General features: G+C 41.5%; 1 protein-coding gene across 2 annotated transcripts in view; it reads right to left on the bottom strand.

Annotated features, from left to right (window-relative positions):
* Window positions 1-25,184, bottom strand: part of MAP3K9 (mitogen-activated protein kinase kinase kinase 9) — a 48,046-nt gene extending 22,862 nt beyond the window's left edge. For both annotated transcript variants that reach the window (XM_042446236.1, XM_042446234.1), the window contains exons 1-4: window positions 24,676-25,184; window positions 21,196-21,609; window positions 7,645-7,825; window positions 5,841-5,989 (exon numbers count right to left, since the gene is read on the bottom strand). In XM_042446236.1, coding sequence (XP_042302170.1) covers window positions 5,841-5,989; window positions 7,645-7,825; window positions 21,196-21,609; window positions 24,676-25,000 — 1,069 coding nt within the window. In that variant the 5' untranslated portion in view covers window positions 25,001-25,184. The remainder of the gene's footprint in view (window positions 1-5,840; window positions 5,990-7,644; window positions 7,826-21,195; window positions 21,610-24,675) is intronic.
* Between the last annotated feature and the right edge of the window lie 228 nt (window positions 25,185-25,412).

Consider the following 25,412-nt stretch of genomic DNA (forward strand, 5'->3'; position numbering starts at 1 on the left):
GTCTCATCATAGGGTTTACTAAGTGATGGGGTTGCACAAGTAAAGCCACCTACACCCCCCCCCATGTGCAGTGCCAACCAATGTTAGCTTTGGTGTCACTACAATTCACTCCTGTCAGTCACATCCACCACTACTGCTGCTGCCCAATAGCTGTTTGTCCCCCTGTATCATTCCTCCCCAGTTTGCTTTCCTACTCATCCCCTTATGCCTCCCTGGGTTTCCTCCTTTCCTTCCCTCATGTCCTTCCTTCTTTAGTCCATTACCTTCCTCTCCCTCTCCTTCCTTTAGTTTCTTCACTTCTTTTTCCATGGTTGGGGGAGAACAGAGCTGGCTGGCTGCCCCCTTCCTTCCTCCATTCACCTGCCTGGTGCTCCGGCGGCATGTGCTCCATGAAAACCATTAAAACAAGCACTTTCTATTTGCTTTGCTTTCAGTGGTTTCTGACGAAAATTCAGTTGAGTATTTTGGGGGAAATCTTGTCAGGATAGTGCATGTGCTCCAAAGGCCATGAGCAACCCAGCGGATAACAGAGGTCCACTGTATTTCAAAATAATGGTCCAAAACACACTGCAGAAATAATCCAGTTTGAGACAACTTTAACTCCCTTGGCTCAATGCTATGGAATTCTGGGAACTGTAGTTTTGTGAGATATTTAGCCTTCTCTATTAGAGAGCTCTGGTGCCACAATAAACAATAATTTCTGGATTCCCTACCGCTGATTTCCAGGGCAGTTAAAGAAGTCTCAAACTAGATTATTTCTGCAGTGTGGTTTGGACCTCTGACATCTCTTTTAAGACAGTGTATGCACCCTAAATTAGACCCATTAAATCAATGGAATCTACTTACATGTTCATTCACTGTTCAGCAATTGATTGAATATGTCTTCCCTAGTTGGGAATTTGTTTGTATTTTATTTATTTTAAATTATTTATATATGGCTTTTCTCCCATATGGTTGAAAAGATAAGTGTTTTGGCTCAGGGTGACCAGACCTGGTCCTCCCTTTCCCAGATCTATTCTCCCTTTCAGCCTCCCGTCCAGAAGGCTGTCCAAAACATCTTCCATTTTGAGCAGGGCTGAGAAGTATGAATTTAATATTTATATAGATGGGTTTTTTATTTTTCATTTTTCACTTTTATTTGGTCAGATCCTCCATTTTCTCCTTGCATGTTCCCCCCCAGAAGCCCCGCCCAAGAGGCCCCACCCCTGAAGTCTTGCCCCCGGCACTTGGTGACACCCGGTGTGGGAATGCCACTGAGTTTGCGCATTCAGTCTCGAAAAGAATCGCCATCACTGCTATATAGCAATTACTTTAAACTGGAGGATCTCATTAAAACCCTTATTTGTGCTCAATACTTTGGTGCTTTTGTTTGTTACTACTGTCTTATACTTTCATGCCAGGGATGAGACTGGATATTCAAATATAAATATTTTCATTAACCTTTTCAATGGAATAAAATAATAGTTTAATTGAGACAGGGGGTGGCATAGGAAAAAGGTTTTTTCCTCCCTAGAGTTTTTTAAAATACTCTTTTCCTCCCCATTGCTGACAAGTTCCTTGCAATGGACAATATAGTTACATCCTGAAGCAGCATTATCCCTGCCGTTTTACATCAGGTTTAAGACCAAAGAATGAAAATATGACATACTATAAAGTTATGTTGCCAATGCAGTGTATGAATGAGTAAGCAGGACTCTATGCAGGTGGCCTGTGGCTTTTCCTATCCTCAGGCTTGAGCTGTCACAGTATTTGCACTAATGAAGACTGTTGTGATATCTAAAAATCTCTTTTAGAGATGAAATAGCACATTCAGTGTTGTCAACTCAGAGAAGCCCACCAGCATAATAAATACAAGAAAAAAATAAAAAAACTGGAGCAAGTATCATACTGTTAGAGAACTATAAAGCTTGATAAAGGATAAGATAAGCTGCTTGTATCTTCACCGTGCTTTTTTAACTATTCATTTATATATGAGGCTTGAACACTGTATTTTATAGTTGCATCTGAGGAAGTGAATCATAATCTATGACAGCACATGCTAAATTAAATATTTTAATCTTAAAGATACCACAAGATTTCCACCCACCCATTTTCCTTTTTTTAGATTTATCACTGGAAGGTTTATGAATAACTGCTGTACATTCCTTAGTTCAAGCACAAATTACAAAAAACTAAACACAATTTGTCCCAACTGGAGTATGCCTGGGCTGAGCCTGTGCTATCCTGGCCTGGGTTCCAACCTAGATCAGACCCCAAGTTGGTGCAGGGATGGGTGGGTGTTTATACGCTCGTTCAAAACCACACCATGGGCCCACTACCACTGCATACCCCATCCTTCCCGCCACCATTGTTGCTAGTTAAGAGATCCCCATTGCCAAATTTGATGTGGGAATGGCAGTGCCTGGTTCACCCACATGGAGCAGCAATGGGGGTCTTCTTACCTGTGATAATGGTGGAGGAAGGTAAGGGAGGTGTGGGCCATCTAGTCTGCCATAGTTTACAACAGAGTTTCCACAGAACTCCGTGGCAAATGGCAGGTCATTTTGACAAACGCTAAGGGCCTGGGACTGGGCAGAGTCTGCAAGATCTGCACCCAGTCTGCCTGACCCCAGTCTGGGGCTAATGTCTTGTGTTGTTGGTTTCAATGGGTCTGTTCCAGCTTGGACTCTAACTAAATTTAGCCATTAACTTTGAATAGACCATTTGTATTTTAACGAAGACATGATTTTTACTTTCAAGACATTTTACACTCCCTCCTTGACAGTCAGCATTCCATGTTCAATGAGCATGCTCAGTCCTTACTGAGCTGTTATGCTGTCCTCTTTTCTTTTCTTCTGCAAATCTTGGACTTTCCCCACCTTAACTGATACTTCCTCCTTGAGCATGGATTGTTCCATTTTGACCATGTAAGGACTGCCATTTGGAAAACTGAATCTGATATTACAGTGGACCCTTGTTATACGCTGGGGTTTGGTTCCAAGGTCCCCCGTGTATAACAAAATCCGTGTATGCTCAAGTCCCATTACATATAATGACATAGCAAAATGGTGTCCCTTATAAAAAATGGAAAATCAAGGTAAATTTATACTTTTTTGGAACATTTTCAAACCGTGTATGCTTAAATCCGTGTATAAAAAATCCGTGTATAAGAAGGGCTGACTGTACTATCATCCTGCCTTGAATCCCATTTTGAGAGAGAGGGAGGATATAAATCCAACATAAGTAAATAAATAATACTGTAGGCAAATTTAATAATGGTAAAGAAGGAGGGGAAATGCACTTGAATAAGTTGTTTCCTTGCAATCTAACTGCCCACACTGTATCATAATCTTAGACATGTTTATTTAGAAGTAACTTCTTTTCTGTTCAGTGTCCGTTACATATACAGTGCGCCCGCGTTATACACGGGTGCGCTTTACGCGGCTTTCAGAATACGCTAAAAGCCGTGGGAGGAGGAAGGGGTGGCATGTCCCATAGGACGTGCCTGTGGCATACCTGCGGCGCCGTGTACACGAGCCCCATTCATTTAAATGGGGCTCGAGCATAGGCAGTTTTTGTTTTACGCGGGGGAATCCGGAACAGATCCCCCGCGTAAACAAAGGGTGCACTGTATTTGCATAGGATAGTCACTTCTTACAATCAGCAGATTTTTCTGAGTAGATAAAGATATGCTTGTATGAAGTTCAGAAAAAAATGGAATATCCCAAGTATTATGAATGTAAATGCTTCATAAATAATCTCTTTAGACATTTTGTTCTGATTTTATATGTGATGGTTTTGAGAATCTAGAGTAGGGGTGAAGCAGACCAGCAGCCCCAGATGACACCCAATCACAACTGCGGCAACATACTTTGAAAGCAGGCTGTCGCTGCAGTTGACAAAGAACAGCCTTTCCCTGCTCCGTTTTCTGGTTGCCTGAGCCTGCCTTTGAGCTTGTTCCCACTTAGGATTTGATACGAATTAAAATAAAACGTTTTTAATAAAATCGAATTAAAATAACACAGTTGTTATCCCGCTTTCAGAATCGCTTTATTCATCGTTCCCATCTGCTTGTTTAATTTGGATTTTTTACCTGCAAGCGTTCAGTAAGCGTTCTCACTTGGCATGAAATCGGTGTTTAAATAAAGCGATTCTTCTCCTCCATACCTTATTTGGAGTTGTCAATCAATACTACGTCAGAATGACGTAACGTTAACCCGCATTAATCGGAATCGATTTATCTGTGACATCGTTTCCATCTCTGTGACCGTTTCTGATTCGATTTATTTTTGGCGGTTTTTTTTTTAAATGGACCAATCAAGGCGCTTAAACGATCAAACGTCATAAGCGCTGTCTGCCTTATTATATACATTTTCCCTCCGAATTTAGTAGGAAACCCAAGCTCTTTCCAGAGGAACTATGGGATAGGTTTTCCAGGGCAGCATCCCCGCTTCATGTCTCCTAAGACAGCCAGGCAGAATCCCTTCAGAGAGCCCACAGAGATCAATGAGAAGGAGGCTGCTGGCAATGCGAATTTAGTAGGAAACCAAAGCTCTTTCCAGAGGAACTATGGGATAGGTTTTCCAGGGCAGCATCCCCACTTCATGTCCCTTCAGATCAATGAAGGAGGCTGCTGGAAAAGCAGGGAGGGAGCACTCTTCCCAAAGATTCTCTTTCCAGGGTTGGAGGAGAAGGCAGATTCCGTTTGAGAAAGAGAGGGAGAAAGGCTCTATCCCCCCCCCCCAATTGATCAGAGCCCTTCCCTGCCTGGGCGAGATCAGATGCCTCCTCGTGAGGAGCCTTCCCTTCCCTGCCTGGGCGAGATCAGAGCCCAAGCGGGCAGGGAATGCCTCTTTGAGAGGAGCCTTCCCTTCCTGCCTCTCCTCCGTTAGAAATGGGCTCTCCCCACACAGAGGGGAGGTTGCAATCCACCGGGAGAAGCCTTGTAGTCCTTTGCAGATGCAGGCGCTGGAGCAGCCGGGACTTCAGGCGCTTAAAGCTCTGAAGAGATTAAGCGCCTGTAAACCATTAAAATAAAAAATAAAAATAATCCTTATCTCTTATTGAAAGACCACAGCGGACAAAGGGGTGAGGGAAGCAAAAATGGCAACAGCCACGACGGATGGGGACAGAAAGGGCAACTCCCCCAATGACAGCCCCCATCGCAGTCAGCTCCTCCCATCCTTCTAGCCCGATTCAAATGCTATCGTTCTCATCTAAATACTCCGGTTCCTAACTCGAATCAAGGGAAAAACACTAGGTAGGACCCTAGTGTTTTTTTAACACGCGTTAAATGAGGAAAACACGGATTTAAATTTTAACCCGCTTCTGGATTCGATTTCTTGTGGGAACGATTCCGGGTTGGTCTAGAACTGTTCTAGATTTAAACCAAATCCTAATGGGCACGCTGCCTAATGAAATCGATTCAGAACGCGGGGTTTCCCCTAGTGGGAACAAGCTCTTAGGAGGCCTCAGAGTGGCTTCTGCATGCCCCAACCCTAAAGCGGTCAGGAGTCACTTTATTTGGCCTGTCTGCTTCAGGCCTAGGTTACATGCAGGCTTTGAGAATCCAGAATAAATTACATGGAGTATTAGGCATGAGGATTTGGGACACAAGTTTTATAAACTGGCCAATAGCCAAAAGCTTTCCATACATAGCAATTTGATGTCACAGTTTGATTTTTAAAGCAAAAGCATAGCTTTTAACAAGAAGCAAACAAAGTAACCAATATACTACCAAGCCTAATTAAGAAACTTCAGAATCAAACTGGTCTACAGTCATCCATTAAAAATCAATCATCATCCAGAACTATGTTCTGAAACTGAAGTAGTTTGTCAGGCTCAGTTCATTCCATTCTTACCTTCCATCAGTCGGGCAAAAGGTTCTGGGCATGTTGACGGAATAGGAAGAGCAAGTTTATTCATGGCAACCCCATATGCCACTGCTAAGCCATCAATTCCTCGAAATGGTACTTCCCCAGTCAGTAGTTCCCAAAGCAATACGCCATAGCTAAAAGAGAAAAGGTTCATCATTCAAATAATCCCCTTCTTAAAACCAACCCATACTCCAACATGCACAAAACAGACTGAAAGAGGTGTTTTTAAATAATTTGAAAATACATTACATTTCATTTTGTCCAAGAATAATGAAAATATTTTCTTGTAATTAAAAAATCTGCAAGAATGAATGGATGGTTTTCATGAATGCTTGTGATCAGAACTTAGAACATTACTGTAACGAAGAATCTATTCAGCAACTTTTCACTGCACCTCACTGGGCAGGTTGTAATTATTATTGTTATTGACCCAATGAATGTCATTATATTAGACATTCCTAACATGTTGTTATTAATACTCACCCCAACACTGGCAAGCTTTTACCAATATATAGATAGATAGATAGATAGATAGATAGATAGATAGACAGACAGAGAGAGAGAGAGAGAGTCCTTCCTCCGTTTTCGCAGACTTCGAGTCCACGGCCTCAGTCCATCGTGGACTGGCAAACGGGGAGGGTTAAAATGGTGTGTTTGCCTTTGGCGCACATACAGCCACTCCAGCCAAAGGAGTTGAATATGTACAAATTTCCGTTTTTGCGAGGCAAGGGGTCCAGAACGGATCCCCCGAGAAAATGGAGGCATGACTTTATAGCATTGGAAAACCCTCTCCCAAAACCCAGTAGAAATTGTAGCCATTACCAGCACTGTACTACACAGTAATACAGTGACATTTAATCAGCTTTGTTGTTAGAAGTCAGATGGGAGGAGGTTCTGGGTCAGGACTTCAATAACGGATAAGATATCTACATTTTCAATAACTATTTTGACCCTGTGCCTGGTGACAATTTGTTTATATTTTATGCTGGGATGCCATAGTCAGCTTAGCTAATAGTGAGTGAATGGGTGAGTGTGTACAAGTGTGTGTGTGTGTGTGTGTGTGTGTGAGAGAGAGAGAGAGAGAGAGAGAGAGAATGCTGCAGTCGACAAAAGTTTGAAAGGCCACATTTGCCAATCCCCATTTGATTCAATTTGATTACCACCTCAATCTTTGTACCAAAAATTACAACAGGGCTGGGCAATGTAGCCCCAAGGTCAGTCCCCTCCCAACCACTTGCAAAAAAAGAAAAAGAAAAAAGAAATAGATGTGAAAGTGACCAACTGTGTCCCTAGAAGACTCCTCAGCGGGACTGCAAGTGCCCTGTGTACATTCCAGTCACTTCACATTTCTAAAAAAGAAGACACCCTCAAGCCTTAGGAAAAGGGCTGAAAAGTCCAACTGTGCCCCACTCTCAGAGGTATCAGGAACAATGACTGGCCATTTCCACGAAGTTGTTCCAGTGCAGAAGAAATTGGGAACAGAGGTGTGTCAGGGTATGATCCAGCAAGGTCTGAATGAGGGCAAAAGTGGCCCTGGGCCTCAGTACAGCTACCTATCCCTGCCCCCAAATTTAGAATCAAGCGAGCAGAGAAATATATGCTGCTTTCCCAAAAAATACAGGAGATGCAGGGTAATAAGATGAGACAAGGAATCAAGTTGCAATAAATCTGGGAACTATGTTCAGCAGACAGGTATTTTCTGCAGAAACTGCATGCACTTTTAGATCCTGAATACCTACAATTTAGTAGTTCATAGTGTTTTTAGCAGTTCCAATGCTAGCAACTATACCTCCACACATCACTCCCTTTAGAGAACATGGATGAACGGATAACCTCTGGAGCCATCCAAGCATATGTCCCAGCTGCACTCATTTTGGTTGTCTTATGCCACTCTCTAGCCAAGCCAAAATCAGTGATCTTTAAGTTCTTGTTGTTCAGGTCTCCATTTTCCACTTTCTCGAGTATCAATACTGCAGCAGAAGGAAAGAGAAACAATGAATGAAAATAGCTTTTTGTATTTTGAGTCTTCCACAAGAAAAAAATTATGTGTATATTTGTAAAGACTTCGTATCATGTGCTAGATCAGGGGTAGGCAACCTTTTTGAGCCGGGGGCCGGGTTGCTGTCCCTCAGACAACTGGAAGCCAAAAAATAAATAATTAAATAATTTTTTAAAAAAATTAATATATAAATAAACCAGGACAAATGTAGGACAAAATTTTCAAATGGAAGACACTTTTTAAAAAAAATAGAGGACACGTGAAAAAAATTTGCTGATTTTTAAAAAAATGTTAGTATAAATGCATGTTTCTGAGGCTTCTATAGACAATTGCCCCCCAAAGGCCCCGGTGGCAATCGGCGGCAGGACCGGGCTGGGGCTAGTCCCAAGGCCTTGCCAGGCCGCATCCGGCCTGTGGGCCGCAGGTTGCCTACCCCTGTGCTAGATGAAGAGAGGAAAAAAGAAAAAAAATGTCATCACCAGCAAGCTATGATATCACAAGCCAAGCAGCACAGCAGAAAACAACATTCTACAAGTTCCCAAGGAACAAGGATAGGACCCAATACTAAAAAAGCAATAATGTGGCACTGTACACTGGCATAACTAAATACAGCTAACTCATTAGCAAGTACAACTTAATCTTTAAAGAGATAAGGCTAATAAAGTTTTCAGTTTCACTGAACTATGTTTACTTTTTAAATTGAGATTTTCCGTCACAAGCCTACTATCAAATAAAAGACTGAGCGGCACTGTGCTTTACTCTTAAAAGCTACAGAGCCAGAGAGAAAGAATCTTAAACCTGTTTGCTATTTCAGAAAGTCACAGTGGGATAGTCTCAGTCAGTTTTAGCACTGCACTGGAACTTAAGACGACCTAAAGCCCAAACCATTTATGGATATATAGGTGACTGGGGGGAGGGGGGAGCCATACCTGATCAGACCAAAGACCTATCTAATTTAGTAGTTTGTTCCCACAATGGCCAAACAGATGCCTATTGAAAGCCCACAGCTGGACATGAGTGCAATAATACCCATTTAGCTTGAATGGTCCCAATTACTGTACATTCAAAAACAGCCTCAGTTAAAGATAGTGTGTCTTCTTTGAATGAATGCCTGGAGGAGGTAATAGGTTGGATGAGGAAAAACAAAGTGAAGCTGAATCCATAAAAGACAAAAGTTTTTAATGTCAAGGGTCCTAACCAGGATTTGGAGCTGTGTCAACCAGTCCTGGATGGGGTTACTCTCCCCCTGAAAGACTCTGTTCACAGCTTGGGGGTGCTTCTAAATCTGTCTCTCCAAATGACAGCTCAGATAGATGTGAAAGCCAGGTGTGCTTACTATCAGCTTCAGCTGTTAAACCAGCTGCATCCCTTTCTAGAGCTAAAGGACTTAAAGATGGTAATGCATGCATTGGAAAGCTTAAGGCTACACTTTTGCTATAAGCTGTACATTGAGCTACCTCTGTCCCAAATTTGGAAACTTCCACTAGTTCAAAACACGGCAGCCAGTTTGGTTACTAGTACATCCAGAAGTGATCATATCACACCAATATTAAAATCACTCCACTAACTGCCAATTAGTTTTTGGGCAAGGTACAAAGTGTTGATTATTATCCTGTTTCTCCAAAAATAAGACATACCCATAAAATAAGCCGTAGTAGGATTTCTAACCATTTGCGCAATATAAGCCATACCCCAAAAATAAGACATAGTGATAGGCCTGGCGTGGAATGGAAAGGAGGGGGGAGGGAGTGGAAAGATTGGGGCCAATGGTTCTAAAGGAAATGGAGTCACAAGAAATTCAGGAGGGAATTCCAGGTTTGGAGATTTATGATGATGTTCCAGAAGACAACTTAACTATATTTGAATAAATGTAGATTGATGTACTGTACTTAATAAAAATGAGATATCCCCTGAAAATAAGCCATAGTGTGTCTTCTTGAGGAAAAATAAATATAATACTGTGTCTTATTTTCAGGGAGACATAGTATTTTTAAAGCTCTACATGATTTGGGTCTTGGTTAACTATGGGATCACCATCTCCAATATAATCCACCTTGTATACTCAGGCCCTCTGGGAGACATTTTCTCTAGTCAGCCAGAACTAGGTAACAACAGTCAGACAATTTCTTCAGCCGCCCCTTGAGTGTGGAATGACCTACTGGAAGAGACTGGACAGCTGAATTCATTTTTCAAATTTAAAACAGCCTTAAAGACCAGTCTCTTCTGGCAGGTCTATCCAGATTATTTTTAAATTGTGAATTTTAAATAATGAATTTTAAAAATGGATTGTTTTAACATATATGTGTTTTATTTGTTCTTTTAAACTGATGCATGTTTTACTGATTTGTTTTTAACTGGGTGTCTCTTAAGGAATGATCTCTCTATTCCTTAGAGTGACATCCCCCTTTCTTGAGATCTTCATTGTCTGACAGCAGAAGAGCTATTATCCTGCAAGTAAAATATTGCTATCACATACCTGAAGACTTTGTCCACCAGTACCCTTCACAGTTTTTCCAAGACCCAAGGGAATGAACTCATGTGTCTGTTTTAAACAAACCCATGCAGAAATGACGTCTATCTAGGATAGTCTCAATACTTCTCTAGCTTTCTATCTTAAAAGGTTGTTCTCCCCTCTTTTGTTAGCCCATTCACAAAGCTAAATGCCTTGAAGTGTACCCAAGACAGTATCAGAATCTAATGTGGCCTCTTCAGCACTGATGTAATGTGTTCCTGACAAACCACTCTGAGAAGGGGCAGGATGCCAAGTTGTGTATCAGTTGAAGCTTGAGAACAGTCATCAGTGGCACCTTGTAGACAACACACCAGTGATCCAGTTCAAGCTTACAATAGGGACAAATTACATTCCCTGAAAATATTAAACACCCAGACTTATTCAACTCTATTGGAAGAGCACCACATTTTCTCTTCCTTCCTTTACCTGTTCCAGCTTTTGAACATGCACTTTTGACATGACAGCCATGGAAAAAGTTCCTGTCAGAGCAGGACGTGCAGTTGCCATGGAACTGAGAGAATCTGTTCACATTTTCTTGTTTTTGAACACCTCTCATTTTCAAGCTGGTTTCTTTTCTTCTTCTTCTTCTTATATGTCCCGAGCTAAGCAATGAAAAATAAAACCAGAACCCTGTACACTAGGAGATACAGTATTTCTATATTATTTCTATATTAAATTCAGTGAGTTCTACTTAATTTTGTTCTATCCAGCAAAGAACATTCACAACAAGTAATTACAAAAGCTAAAGCCAATGATAAAAATATTGCATTTTCAGCTCCATAACAGTAGATTCAAGAGCAATAACAGATTCTGGTACATACTAGAGAGAGGCTAAACATAATCTGTTGAATGTGTGCCTATTTCACACGGCCTGGACAGATTCACCTGAATGCATTATACAAAAATAATATTATAATAAGAAAACAGAATCTGGGCCAGATCATAGAAAAGAGAAGTGAAAAGATGGATTAAGACAATATTTATAAATAGAAGAAACAGATTTCTGCTTTGTCTACATCACTGACTCTCAGCTGATAGATTATGAACTTAGAATAGGCTCTATCACTAGTAACAGCACTCCATCATCTGTGGAGACGGTCAGGAAAAGGAGGAGGATAACTAATACAGAGAAGAAGAGTTACATAAGAAGTGGTTTCATGTAGTAGACTGAGATTGAAGAGAGGCTTAGGGTCCAAAATGACTGAAGACAAGTGATCTAGACCACAAAAAATATTCAAATACGAATGAGGACAAGAGGGAGTAATGAATGACCAAACTGAAAGGATTGATCAATAATAATTTTCACTGAAATTTAAGACAAAATTATCTCCTGTTTTTCTCTTTTATCTGCACTGGTAACAGTTAATATTTCTGGAGTTTGGGGATTATAAAAGCATATCCAAACTGAAACCTCAGTCTAGATACCTGCCATCTAAATGGTATCTTACCTACAGTATATAATACTGCAGTGATCCTGCAATTGAGAGCCTCTGGCATCTTGCCTTTCACTGCACTTTAGCTGCCTGTGCTGCTCTACAGTTACTCATTTTTGTGTGCCAGTCCTATTAGCTGAACATATCTCTAAAATGCACTGCCAGAGATCAGTAAAGTGCATGCTGCAGTTCAGAATGTCAGCAGAATGAATACAGTAAAATGGAAAACGCAAAGAATACTGAGTAACAGCACAATCAATGCACTTTTGAGGAAGCCTACTTCCATCTTCAGAAACTGTATGCCAGTCAGTTGGTCTGCTGAATTTTTTTTTAAAAAAATAGCTTCTTGAAAGTAGAACAATTATTAAAACCAACCTGAATATCACAAAGTTTTAAACAAGCTTTTCAGTTCTCCAGAACTCTTCCCCAAAACAAATTCAAAGGATTATCCTTATGCATTTACACACATACATGTATGAAATTATGAACTGGTAGAAATTCTCAGTGTCTGAAACCAATGTGTATTACCCAAAGTATTACAAAACTAGAGTAGAACTGTTTGAGTTTAGTATTCTTATAAAAAAACCTGCTACTGCTCAAAGAGGAAGACAACATACTAAACCATGATTAGAAGATAGTGTTGGCAATGTATGGGTGAAAAGAACATAATAAAAAAGGAGGCTCACTCAGGAGCCTTATGGCTATGGACTTACATAGGGCAAGACCCAGTCCCACACAGGATGTAGAGATAGGTAAAATCTCCAGGACTCACGTAAGTTAAAAAACTACTGATTTAGAATTTGTCAAACTTTGGATTTTCTTAGTAGGCAACAAATGCAAGGTGTTACCATATCCCACAAATGACACTGCTTTGCCATGGTGGCATTGTGTGCTCCTGTAAGGCAAGAGGCTATGTTGACAGCAATAGTGTTGTTGGTAGAGACTCTCAGACAGGCTTTTGTAGATGAGCCAGATTACATGTACCAAACCACTACTGGACAGCAGCATTAGTGGAGGATCTCTGAGAGACAACAGCAGTGGCATCATAGCTAATACTTGTCAGTAGTGTGCAGAAGGAGGCATGTTAAGCCCCTTTTTAACTGTACGATGAAAGAGTCCAAAATGAAATAAAACAAAGTGCCAGAACGTGAGACTCCTAGGTCAGATGGCACTCAACAAACTACTAAGGTACAGCAGAGGAAAATTATGAGGAGCACTGTGGCTAATAGCTCAAGACAAAAGAATGTTCAGCTTATTGTGTGCTCAGAAGTGAAAGGAAAGTCCAAAGCTTAACAACATATATTATAGGAACAAGGGAATGTGAAAAGAATGAATCAGGGGGAGCTAGACACAATAAAACAAGAAATGGGAGTGTAAACATTGCAATACTTGGAGTGAATGAAGTAAAGTGGACAGGACTGAGACATTTTGAGTCAGATAATTACACAATGTTTTACTCAGGAAATGAAAATTTAACAAGAAATGAAGTAGCATGAATAGTGAGGAGAGATATAGCAAAAGCAATCAAAAGAGATAATGTAAAGTCTGACCAAATAATATCAGTAAGATGTCAGGGAAAACTTAGCAATATAACCATAATCCAAGTTTATGTTTCAACAACAGAGACAGAAGAAGAAGAAACTGAAATATTCTACGTAGGTGTCCAGGAGTTTATCAACCACACACCAAAACATGGCATATTGTTAGTCATAGGCAATTACAATGCAAAAGCAAGAAACAGAATAGAATCAGATTGTAGAAAGATTTGGTCTAGGATCAAGAAATAAAGCAGGAGAGTGAGTGTCTGAATTTTGAGAGGCCAACAGTTTGTTCATCATAGGCACATTCTTCAAACAACCAAGTAAAGGACTATACAGTCGCCCCTCCTTTTTTGTGGGGATCTGTTCTGGACCCCTTGCGAAAATGGAATTTCGCTTATATTCAAGCACCACTGGCTTGAATATAGGCACGAAGCCGCGGGAGCGCGCGGGCACATACCTCGGGCACGCACCCATTGTTTCCCTCTCCTTTTGTCCCTCGTGCATAAGCGAGGGATGCGAGTTTCAAAACTGCATGAACAGAGGGAGAACTGTATACATACATCACTGGTACTGATGACCTTGAAACCATAGATTAAGGAGGTTTGCTTTCCTTTTATATTTCACCTTTTAATCCAAAGAATTTAAGAGTAGATTTTTCTCCCTATTTTATCCTCTTCCCATGAAGCAGGTTAGGTTGAGACTATCTGACTTCAGGTCACTGAGTTCCACATTCAAAAGGGAAACTGAGTCTAGAGCTCCTCACCTTTGTATTACACTCTACCCATGGCTACTTCTCCTCCTTTCCAGTTTGGCCTATTTCTCTTTAAAAGGTTACACTCCTCTATTACTACACTCCAATCATGAGACTCATCCCACCAGGTTTCGGTGATGCATATTATATAGCATTTGCTTTTTTGTGCTAGGAGTTCAAGTTCATCTTGCTTATTTACCATGCTCTGTGCATTAGTGTAGAGATGTTCTCCCCCTTAGCTGCCTGTGTAAAGTCCCCCCCCCGATTGTTGTGTCCCTGCACTATTCGCCTTGTTCCTGCTATAACTGTTTGACTATCCTCTCCAGCCCTTGGTGAATGCCTACCTTCCAAGGTATTGTCTCCCTCCCCCACATAACTCAGTTTAAAGCCCTCCTGATAAAATTTTTGAGACTATTGGTAAAAATGTTTCCGCCAACTGGTGTCAGGTGCAACCCATCCCTTGCCAGAAGTCCCCCCTCATGAAAACACAGCCCATGATCCAAGAATCCAAATCATTTTTTGCAGCACCATCTGTGGAGCCAGTTATTCATCTCTGCTATTTTCGTCTCCCTTCCTGGACCATGCCCTTCAACTGAGAGAATAGATAAGACGACAGCCTGTGCATCCGTCTCTTTCAGCTTCCTACCCAGAGCCTGATAATCGCCTCTGATATTCTGAAGGCTGTGCCTTGCAGCATCGCTGATTCCCACATGGACCAAAAGGACGGGGTAATGGTCAAAAGGCTTGACAAGTCTTGTCAGCCTCTCTGTCACATCACAGATCTTTGCCTCATGGATACAATCTCACCAGGCCCACAAACCACTGATTCAATACCCCCCAGCAAAGTGTCCCCCCTCCACATGCCTCCTTCGCAGCTTATCAGCGGCTGTTCCCTGCGGTGGTAACTCCCAGGGTCCCCTGCACTGTCACTGAGGAATATCCCTGCTGCTCTTCCTTGTCATCCCTGATAAGAGAAAGAACTTAAAATTGATTCTGTAGCTGCAAGCTCTCAGAAAGATCCCTGGTTTCCTTACTTCTACACATGTTTTCTGCCACTTGAGGTGTAGTTGCTCCCCTGCTTGCTCTATTCCACAGCTTGAGAATGTAGAACAAGCGAGGGAGGCCCTTTAACATCTTCAGCATCTCCTCCAGCCCTGGACCAACTCAGCGTGGCAGTGGCCCATAAGCCTTGGACTCCTCATTCCCAGCCATGAATTTGCCAGGAGGAGAATGTAGGATGAGTGAGGGAAAGCCCTTTAAAAATTTTGCCCCCCACCAGCCCCAGACCAACTCAGCATGGGTGGGGGCCCATAAAGCTTTGGGCTCCTTATTCCCAGCCATGGACTTGCCAGGAGAAGGTAGGATGAGTGAGGGAAGCCCTTTAACAACTTTGCCCCCTCCCCCAGCCCAGTACTAACTCAGCGTGGACGGTGGCCCATAAAGCCTCGGGCCATACTAAGAATATTATTTTGTTGCTAATTTTTAGTCTCCCCATTTTTTAGGGGTTAGATTGTAATCTTTTAATTGTCACTTCTTAACTGTAATCTTGTAACTTGCTAGGCTGTATTTGTTTTCTAATTTCATTGTTTATTGGCATTTGCTTTGCTATTTTTTGAATGAGGGATTGGAAATGGGGATAATTATTGATTTGAATGTAGTATTTTGTGTTATCCTTTGCTATTATTGAATTGTTGTGATATTATTATTATGATGATTTACTATGTATTGCTATGTTATATTGTTTTATTATTTTCATGTTTATTGTTATTGCTTTGTATTATCCCCACTGTTGTAAGCCACCTGGATTCCCAGTGATTGGGCAAGATATAAATAAATCCTATTATTATTATTATTATTATTATTATTATTATTATTATTATTATTGACAACAGACTAAGGGATCAAGTTGGCACTGCAAAGTCCTTGACTAATAACAAGAATTAAAGGCATACTAGGAATTAAGTACTGTTTTGCTTAAGCGCCAGGTTAAAAGGCAAACTACATCAAACTGTCAAACTTTACCTGGTTTCATTATGCATCCACTTGACTTTACAAGAATCTAGTTGTCAGCATCTATAGCAAGAATTTGACTGCCAGGTCAAAAAGAGAGCCAGCATGGTATAGTGGTTTGAGTGTTGGACTACAACTCTGGAAACCAGGATTTGATTCCTAGCTCAGCCATGAAACCACTGCGTGACTCTGGGCATGCCACATGTTCTCAGCCTCAGGGGAAGGCAATGGCAAACCTCCTTTGAACAAATCTTGCCAAGAAAACGCCATGATAGATTCACCTTAGGGTTTCCATAAATCAGAAATGACTTGAAAGCACACAACAACAACTCAAAATTTCACATTCAAAATTTAAAGTTAATTCTAACTTCACAATTCAGTAACTATGGGGCTAAACAGACAGGCAAAAAGAGGTGCTTTCAGGCTGACTTGAAGGTGTGGCGTTTAGATGCCTTGAAGCCAGCAGGAAAGCGTTTAGGGAGTGCTTAAGTGCACTGATAAGCAGTATAGAAATGTACTTGCTATTGCCCTCTAGGCACCTTATGCAGAGAAAAGCTGTTTCAAAAAGAAGCAGCTTCCCCCCCCCCTCCTGCTTGAAGCAATATCATGTGGTCATGACACTCCAGCTGCCCGGGAGCCGGCAGTGCAGTTGGTGGGGTTTCAATGTGGCTTCGAAAAAGGCAGCTTCAAGCCACTTTTTCCTGCCCATCTGTTTCGCCTCTATGTTACATTGAAACACAATGCTATAATTTACAATGTTTACAAAGTATAAATTTTGATAGCCAAATGTCTTAATCAGGAATGTATGACTGCTATAAGAAAACTTCTAATTGTCCTATTTTCAGATAGTGTTTAGTACGTGGGTTAAACTCTAGTCTTGGCAGCCAACTAATGTAGTCCAGAATAAATTTGTGCTTAGATTAGACTACACTATCCTTGACCTATTATAAACTATGAGTACTGCCATGCCAGTCTTATAAGTTCACCAAGTAATCAGCTTGCAGAGGGTGATGGCTGTTGCTAGCCCACCAGACAGGATATATCTATGTCAGCTATTTATAACCTTAAAAGGGAAAGAACATGCCCAGACTATTTCCCTACTTGATGGCAATCCTTACTAGCTATAAATGGCTGTTCAAAACACTGTTTACAGAATTTAGGCACATCTTCAGAAACAAACATGAGCTAGCTATCCTAGCTATCATGTCTTCATTGCAAAGAAATGAGGACAGAATGGAATGCAGGAAACAACAGCAAACAAGGGATGCTCAGCTTTCCCTTACCATTCTTCTCTCCCAGTCAGGTCTAGGAGCATCTATGTCACATGTCCTACATCATCTGGTAAAAGAGTCAGTGAAGCATTTCCTCCCAAATACCTCCCTTAGGAAAATTTAACTCCTATCTTAAATTTCATGCAGTGAACACAGAATGAAGCATAGTGCCTTGAATTAAGTGAGATACAGGTTGAGTCTCCCTTATCTGAAATGCATGGGACCAGAAGCATTTTGGAGATGATGATGATGATGATGATGATGATGATGATGATGACTGATTGATTTTGGAATACAGATACCTGCATTTGCATATACATATATAATGAGAAATCTCTGCGATGGGACCCAAGTCTAAACACAGAATGTATGTTTCATCTGAATCTTATATACATAGGCTGAAGGTTAACTTATACTGTATAATACTGTTAATAATTTTGTGCATGAAAAAGTTTATCTACATTGAACTATCAGAAAGCAAATGTGCCACTATCTCAGCCACGCATGAAACAAGTTTTGGGTTTTGGAATACAGTATTTCTGATTTCAGAATTCCAGATAAGGGAGGCTCAACATGTACAGAGTTTCTTAAAATACTTCACCAGTTAGAATGGATGGAACTACTGAGTAGCTTTCTTAGCCAAAAATGCAAAACACATTACAAAGGAGCACTCTGATATAGTCAAATATTTTCCTTAGCACAAAGAGCAACAAATACCTAAGCACTAAGACAAAATTCTTCCCAAGGTCAGAGAGATTTAACACACATTGACAGCTAGCATCTCACTAATTATATTGGAGACTGACAGAGGGCAGCTTTGCTAAGAGGTTTATTCCTGTGGGTTTTTTTTAATTAGTTACATCTTGGCTGCAACAGTGTCATTTTCTTCCACAGTTAGAGAATTCTCAGAGAGTCTATCAGGACTTCCACAAATTTTAAGTAATGTTGACACTGAATATACACATTTGCAGGACTTTCAGCAATATCCATTTTGTATTTACTTCAAGAAAATCTTACTTAAAGGTTCAGAGAGAGATCAGAATGAAAATAATTTCCTGTCTCAATCAGTACTCATAAAGCGTACATGTTCACAAAGCCTTGCAAAACTACACCAGGATTGTCCCATACCTCTTCGTGGTTACATGTTCTCTTCTGCAGATACAGAAAGGCAAATAGGCCTCACTGAAACGTGGTGAGATGAGTCTCATAACTGGAACATAGTAATGGATGGGTATGGCCTATTCCAAACAAATAGACCAAACAGAAAATGAGAATGAGCAGTGTTATGTCTCAAAAGTGTGTACACCTGCGAGGAAATCCAAGACTTAGAGCACAGAAAACAGATTGAGTGCCTCTGGATAAAAATTAAAGGAAAGAGAAACAACAGTGACTTCACTGTATGTGTCTACTATAAGCCAGATTTAAAATTTGGATGATTTCTTCCAAAAACAAATGGCCAAATATTCAAAAAGAAGAGATGTAATAGTACTGTAATGGGAAACTTCACACCCCTGACATAAATTCCTCAGTAGTCTTACAGGGGGTCAGATTGAACCTAACCAAAGAAATGAACTGGTGGAAATAGTGGGATCCTTAGGTGGGATTTGTTATACAGAAAAAGGTAAAGCCAAACATAGTCAGACACTCACTCTTGACTTTTTTAAAAAAGCTGATTTCAGTAAGCTTAGGGAAATGCTGGGTAAGATCTCATGGTCAGAAATGCTCACAGGTAAGTTCATGATACATGGAAGTTTCTTAAAGGTGAGATATTGAAGGCACAGTTGCAAACAATTCCAAATGGGAAAAAATGAGAGGCATCTAAAGAAACCAGGGTGTCTAAAGAAAAAAAGAATTTTCAGGTGATCTGAGATTTAAAAGAGAGATATATAAGACATGGAAGAAGGGGAAAATCACCAAAATCATACAAATGAATAGCTAGTGCATGTAGGGGGAAGCCATAAAAGCTGAAACTCAGAATGAGCTCAGGCTCACTCAAGAGGTTAAAAATAATTTTAAATGAGGGAGGGGGGTTGACTATGTTGAGAGCAAGAGAAGAACAAGGAAATGGTAGGATTATTGCACAGAGAAAGAATAGAAAGAAGCCTGAACTATTCAGCATCTTCTTTGTCTCAGCTTTCTTCCAAAATGAAAACAGTCTCTAATTGGTGAAACAGAATAAATCATACAGTAAGAAGAATAGTTAAACAGGCAGTAAAGGAATACCTAGCTACTCAAGTCTCCATGGCCTGATGAACTGCATCCAAGAGTACTAAAAGTTGCAGTCTCAAAGCCACTGTAAATACTGTTTTGAGAATTCCCGGAGAACAGAAGACATTCCAGCAGATTGGTGGTGAGCAAATGTTGTCCCTATCTAAGACACAGGGGTCTTAATAAACCACAAGCTAAACATGAGTCAACAGTGTGATGTGGTGCCCAACAAAGCCAATACAGTTCTGGGCTGCACCAACAATATAATATCCAAACAGAGGGAGTACAGTAGGACCTTGGTTTCTGCAGAGGGATGCATTCCATACTACCACCCCCATGGACATCAAAATCTATGGGACCTCAAGTCCATTGTCCCCATGCACACAGCCATGCCGCCATTAGGGACAGCCACGATTGCCCCCAATGGCAGCGAGTGCACGCAGGCTGCATCACCATTAGGAACAATGGGATGGGGCTTACCTGAAGTCCCATTGTCCCTAATGACAGTGTGGCTATGTGCATGTGCTGCCATTGGAGACAGTGTGGGCTTGCCGTCCATGAATACTTAAATCCGTGGATGGCAAGTCCGTGGATATTGAGGTCCCACTGTATTAGTGTCACTCCATACTGCTTTGATTAGACTTCACATAGAATATGAACTTTAAAAATTAAGTATCTGAAGGGATGTCATGTTGAAGAAAGAATGTTGCAGAGACTACAGTATGAACCAAAGAGACTTCACCTAAACATTAGGAGCTGATTGACAGTGAAATAGATTGCTTCAGAAGGTAGTGGACACCTCTGAAGATCTTTAAAACCTTATTTTATTCTATTTCTGTTACAGAAAAAAGGTCTCGCTTCCAGCTCAGAGTTGCTCCCACTTACTCCTCCACCATAGCCATGTTACTACTGCAAAAGTTAGTCATCGCCATCTAATAGTATCCCAGTGATCAACCAAAAGGAACAGACCATTCTGCCTATGGCAATGGAAGCTATGACTTGTCAAATGACCTGAAAATGATATGTTACAGGTATGGCTTTAAAGTTAGAAACATTTATAGATCACAAAAATCCTGAAAACTGGATTATTCTGCATATCACTGACTGCCAGCATGCTTCAGTAAAGACATCACAGTGCTCTTAATACTGCCAGCTTTAACATCCATATGAGTAAAGGCAATTAATATTTGATCATCTCATGAACTGGAGTTGTGTGGCCTTCCAAATGTTGATGAATTTTAATTTCCCAGTATTTCTTATCAGTGGCTATCATGCCTGGGGCTGCAGGGAGCTGCAGTTCGGCAATAGTAAACCATACAATTCTCACCTTTCGCTAGATGCTTATGTTAGCTAAATGTCCAACACAAAAGTGGAGCATCTGCTAGGAGGCTTTCCACAAAATAAAGTAGTTCTTCTTTCACTTCTGTTTTTATTTATTAGCAGTTCTGTAGGATAAGGTCTATTAGAATACATTTCAGGTTATTAACACTGTCAAACTGGTCCTGTATAACTGTGTTCAGTGCTCTCCCATGCTACTTTAAAATTCCCTTTATGCCCCATCTCTTTCAAAGTTATTGTGATCACACTCCAAACACATTCTTTATTCCTCACTTACTGTTGCTGGACTTCAGATCCCGGTGAATAATAGGAACAATTGCTTCATCATGCAAATAGTTCATTCCTCCAGCAATCTGGACAGCCCAGTTGACTAGTATGTCTGGTGGTATCCTTTTGCCAGATAGCACTCTGTTTAGCGACCCTCCACGAGCAAACTCCATGATTAAGCAAAGGTTAGGTTCCTTTAGGCATACACCTTTCAAAGCAATTATATTGGGATGTTTTAGCATTGCAAACAGTTTGGCTTCTTGACGAACATTTTCAATAGCCTCACTGATATCTTCATCTGGATCATAACGAGCTGCTTTGACAGCAACTTCCTCTCCAATCCAAACTGCACGATATACTTTCCCAAAGCCTCCTATGCCAATGATTTCCTCCAGAACAAGCTCTGAGAAGTCAATTTCTAGCACTAGAAAGAGAAAAATTGAGATTTATAAGTAAATTTCTTATAAGCTTGCATACAATATTCAATATCAGCATAATTCCTTAGCTAAAATAATCAAACCTAGGCAGGTAAATCAAGCAAATCAGTGTTGTTTGTACCCAGCAGAAACATATGGCTTACTCCTGTATCTTTATTATGATCAGAACATTTAGTACAGAAAAAAAATGTACCAAAATTGCTGCTGTGTGCCTTCAAGTCTTTTCCAACTTTTGGAAAACCTATAATGGGATTTACTTGCCAATATTTATTCAGAGGAAATTTGTCATTGCCTTTCTCTAAGGCTGAGAATGTATGACTAAGGTCCAAAACACACTGCAGAAATAATCCTGTTTGAGACTGCCTTAATTGCCCTGACTCAATGTTAAGGAATCCCAGGAACTTTAGTTGATTGTGGCACCAGAGCTCTCTGACAAGAGAAGGCTAAATGTCTCACAGAACTACAGTTCTCAGAATCCCATAGCATCGAGCCAGGGCAGTTAAAGTGGACTCAAACTGGGTTATTTCTGCAGTGTGTTTTGGACCTTACTTACTCAAGTAAGTCACTCAGTGGATTTCCATGGTTGAGCAAGGATTCAAATCTTGGTCTCTCAGAGTCCTAGTCCAGCATCCAAACCATGACACCAGTACCAAAACCATATCATAAAAATGTGTTCTGGCTATACATAACTGTTGCAAGAAACAGCAGCATAAACAAAGGTTTCACCCAGAAATACTTCTAGAAATAAACTTTTCAGACATAAAACTTGTTCTTCACTTGCTCTGTGCTAACAGCTTAGATTAACACAATATTGTCACCCTTGACCATTTCATCACATTCTCCTCTCTGATTCCCACACTATATTTCAATACTCATTCATATGGTGAACTAGTCTTCTTGGCTTTATGCAATAGCCTTCTTCCTGCCTATGTCCTGCAAGGACTATTGTTAAAATTGAACTTGTCACCTCACCTCTATACCTACATGGTTTTGAATTTGAACTGACATTCTTATACACAAACACTTATATAGGTCTGTCTCTGGATTCCCCACTCCAAACATGCATCTAAGTAAGTAGGTTCAAGACTACAAAAGCACATGCTTCCAATTTCTTTCTTTCAGTTACTCTTAAAAGTGTTAAAAGATGCCTTTGCATATTGATTTCCAGATTAACACAGCTATGGCCCAAAACACACTGCAGAAATAAGCCAGTCTGAGACCACTTTAACTGCCCTGACTCAGTGCTAGGGAATTTGTAGTTTGTTGTGGCAGCAGAGCTCTCTGACAGAGAAGGCTAAATATCTCACAAAACTACAATTCCCATAATTCCTGAGCCGGTCTAAAAATTGGTTATTTGTGCAGTGTGTTTTGGACCTATGTCTTTGAATTCTACACAGTAGAAGAGTTACATACAGCCAGATATGTGCACAATATGGATAAATGATTACATCCCAAAGGCTTCACAGTAAAAGGCTATACTTTACCTTGGTGCTAAAATGAAGCCAATGTTTGGTACTAACATTGTGCCTCTAAGAGCAAAGCATTCCACAACTGGGGTTCCACACCCAAAAAATCTCTTTCCACATCCTTCCACACTGTATTGCCTGCACTGAAGGGCCATTTCATCAGACCTCAGTCCAGACAGCCATTTATACAAAGAGGTGCTTCTTTAGGTATTGAAATCCCAATCCATTTAAGGATTATCACCTCCTGCATAACTCTGCTTTGTACTGTATTAGCCTAGAGAGGTATTTCTACATAGTGATCTACGCTGTGAGAAGTGGAAGCATGATCAGTATCTCTCATCAGATGAAGAAATTCACTATGCAAGCAACTCATCTCTTTAAATATGTTCAACTAAAGATTAAAATGATTTGTTTTAATACATACTTTATGTCATTCTGATTTTTTAATTCCTCTGCTGCACTGACAGTATCCCATTTTTAAACCCCGTTATAAATATTTGAATGACATTGTACAATGAAATGCCAAGAGTCAGTAACAAGAATATACTCTCTGATTCAGTGGGGATATATACAAATACCCCCCCCCCCACCAAATAATGCTCAGCTGATCCTATGATACAATTTCAAGAAAGCCCTAGAGTAGATACTATTAACTGTATAGTGCCAGGAGCAAACCAGAAAGCAATGTGTAACTTACAGGAAAACTGCAATATGATCAAATGATCAAGTGGAATGTGTTTATAACATTCAAGAAACATTTCAGAAATGCTACATGCTATTTATAGTGTCGGAATATCACAAGAACACATGGCACAATTAAATAATATTTCCACACAAAAAAGTTTCTATTTTCTACAATGGACTTTAAAACTAGCTGTCTCTGAAGACAGGCAGAAAGTTTCTCGCATCACCCATCATCATCATGTGGGAGAGAAATGACGTCAAATGGGGCCCAAGCAGTGCATCTGATCTGGAGGCCTCCCTCAAGGAATCATAGAATCGTTCACTGAATGGAGGCAAAAGGCAGAGCCCTCAGCCCTAAGGAACGATGTTAAGGGAAAACAGGAAGTCGTGTATTAGTACCAGGAAATGTTTCGGGCAGCTTGGTTTTTTCATTTAAGGGAGTTTGGATGCGTCACGATGAGAAAGAAGGACAACAGGAATCTCGCACACGCTTCAAACTGTGGCTCTGAACTCAGTGGTGCTGAATGGACAGCTCCGGAGGCGGCGGAGGCTCAGGAGGGTTTCAAGCAGCGCCTGAACTGCAGCCTTCCATTTTATGTAAGATCTGGATCTTATTGTTTTTGCTCTTGTCACAAACGCAAGATTACTCTGTAAAAATACTAAGACCAAATAGGAAAAGCTACAAGCTTTAACCCGGTTTGGAACCGCTTTAACTCTTTGTCTGGCTCTCTGCTATGGAATTCTGGGAGTTGGAGTTTGTTGTGGGGCTCTGGGCCCCACAACAAACTCCAACTCCCAGAATTCCATAGCAAGGAGTCAGACAGAGTTAAAGCGGTTCCAAACCGGGTTATGTCTCCAATGTGGACACAGCCCCAATCTCCGTGGCCCACCGCGCTCCCTTACGCTGAATGGCCGGGGCCCGAGGGAAGTGGGGCCCAAGGCTCCGCCTGCCGCCGAGGCTGAGGCTGCTGCTGCTGCTGTTGGTGGTGACGTAGTTGCTGGGGAAGATGCCCACGCGCTGCTCGATCCTCCCGGTCCACCATCCCTCGTCCCCGGAGACCTGGGCGTCCTGCGACAGCACCGTCACCACGTCCCCCGGCCGCAGGCTCAGCTCGTCCTCGGCGCACGCCTCGTACTCGAAGACGGCCGTCCAGAGGGCCTCCCCGGAGGAGGACGAGGAAGAGGCCAACGCCGCCGCTGCTTCTCCGTCGCCCTCCGAAGGCTCCATGAGGGGAGAAGAGGAGGAGGAGGAGGAGGAAGGGAGGAGGAAGGAGGGGACGGGTCCTCCATAAGCCTCATACGGCGGCCTTGGACATTCCTGAAAGGCCGCAACGCACTGGAGCAGGAGAAGGCCAGACCGCCATCGCGCCCTATAGCCGCCAACTGAGGCACCGACACCTCAATCCTGGAGCCACCTGACTAACCGGCAAGCTCCGGGGCGGGGCTTCTCACCCAAGCCCCGCCTCCCCGCCTCCAACTCTCCCTCCTCATTCGCTCCTCCCTTACCTGATTGAAGAACAGCCACATCCCTCCCCTTGGTTCACTGGTCTTCGCACGCGCTCCGAGTCGCCGCCTCTACCCCCTTGGCCCGCCCTCCCCCTTGGCCCGCCTCCCGGCCTCAAACTCTTCCTCCTCATTCG

Source organism: Sceloporus undulatus, chromosome 1, assembly GCF_019175285.1.
Source record: "Sceloporus undulatus isolate JIND9_A2432 ecotype Alabama chromosome 1, SceUnd_v1.1, whole genome shotgun sequence".
NCBI lineage: Eukaryota > Metazoa > Chordata > Lepidosauria > Squamata > Phrynosomatidae > Sceloporus > Sceloporus undulatus.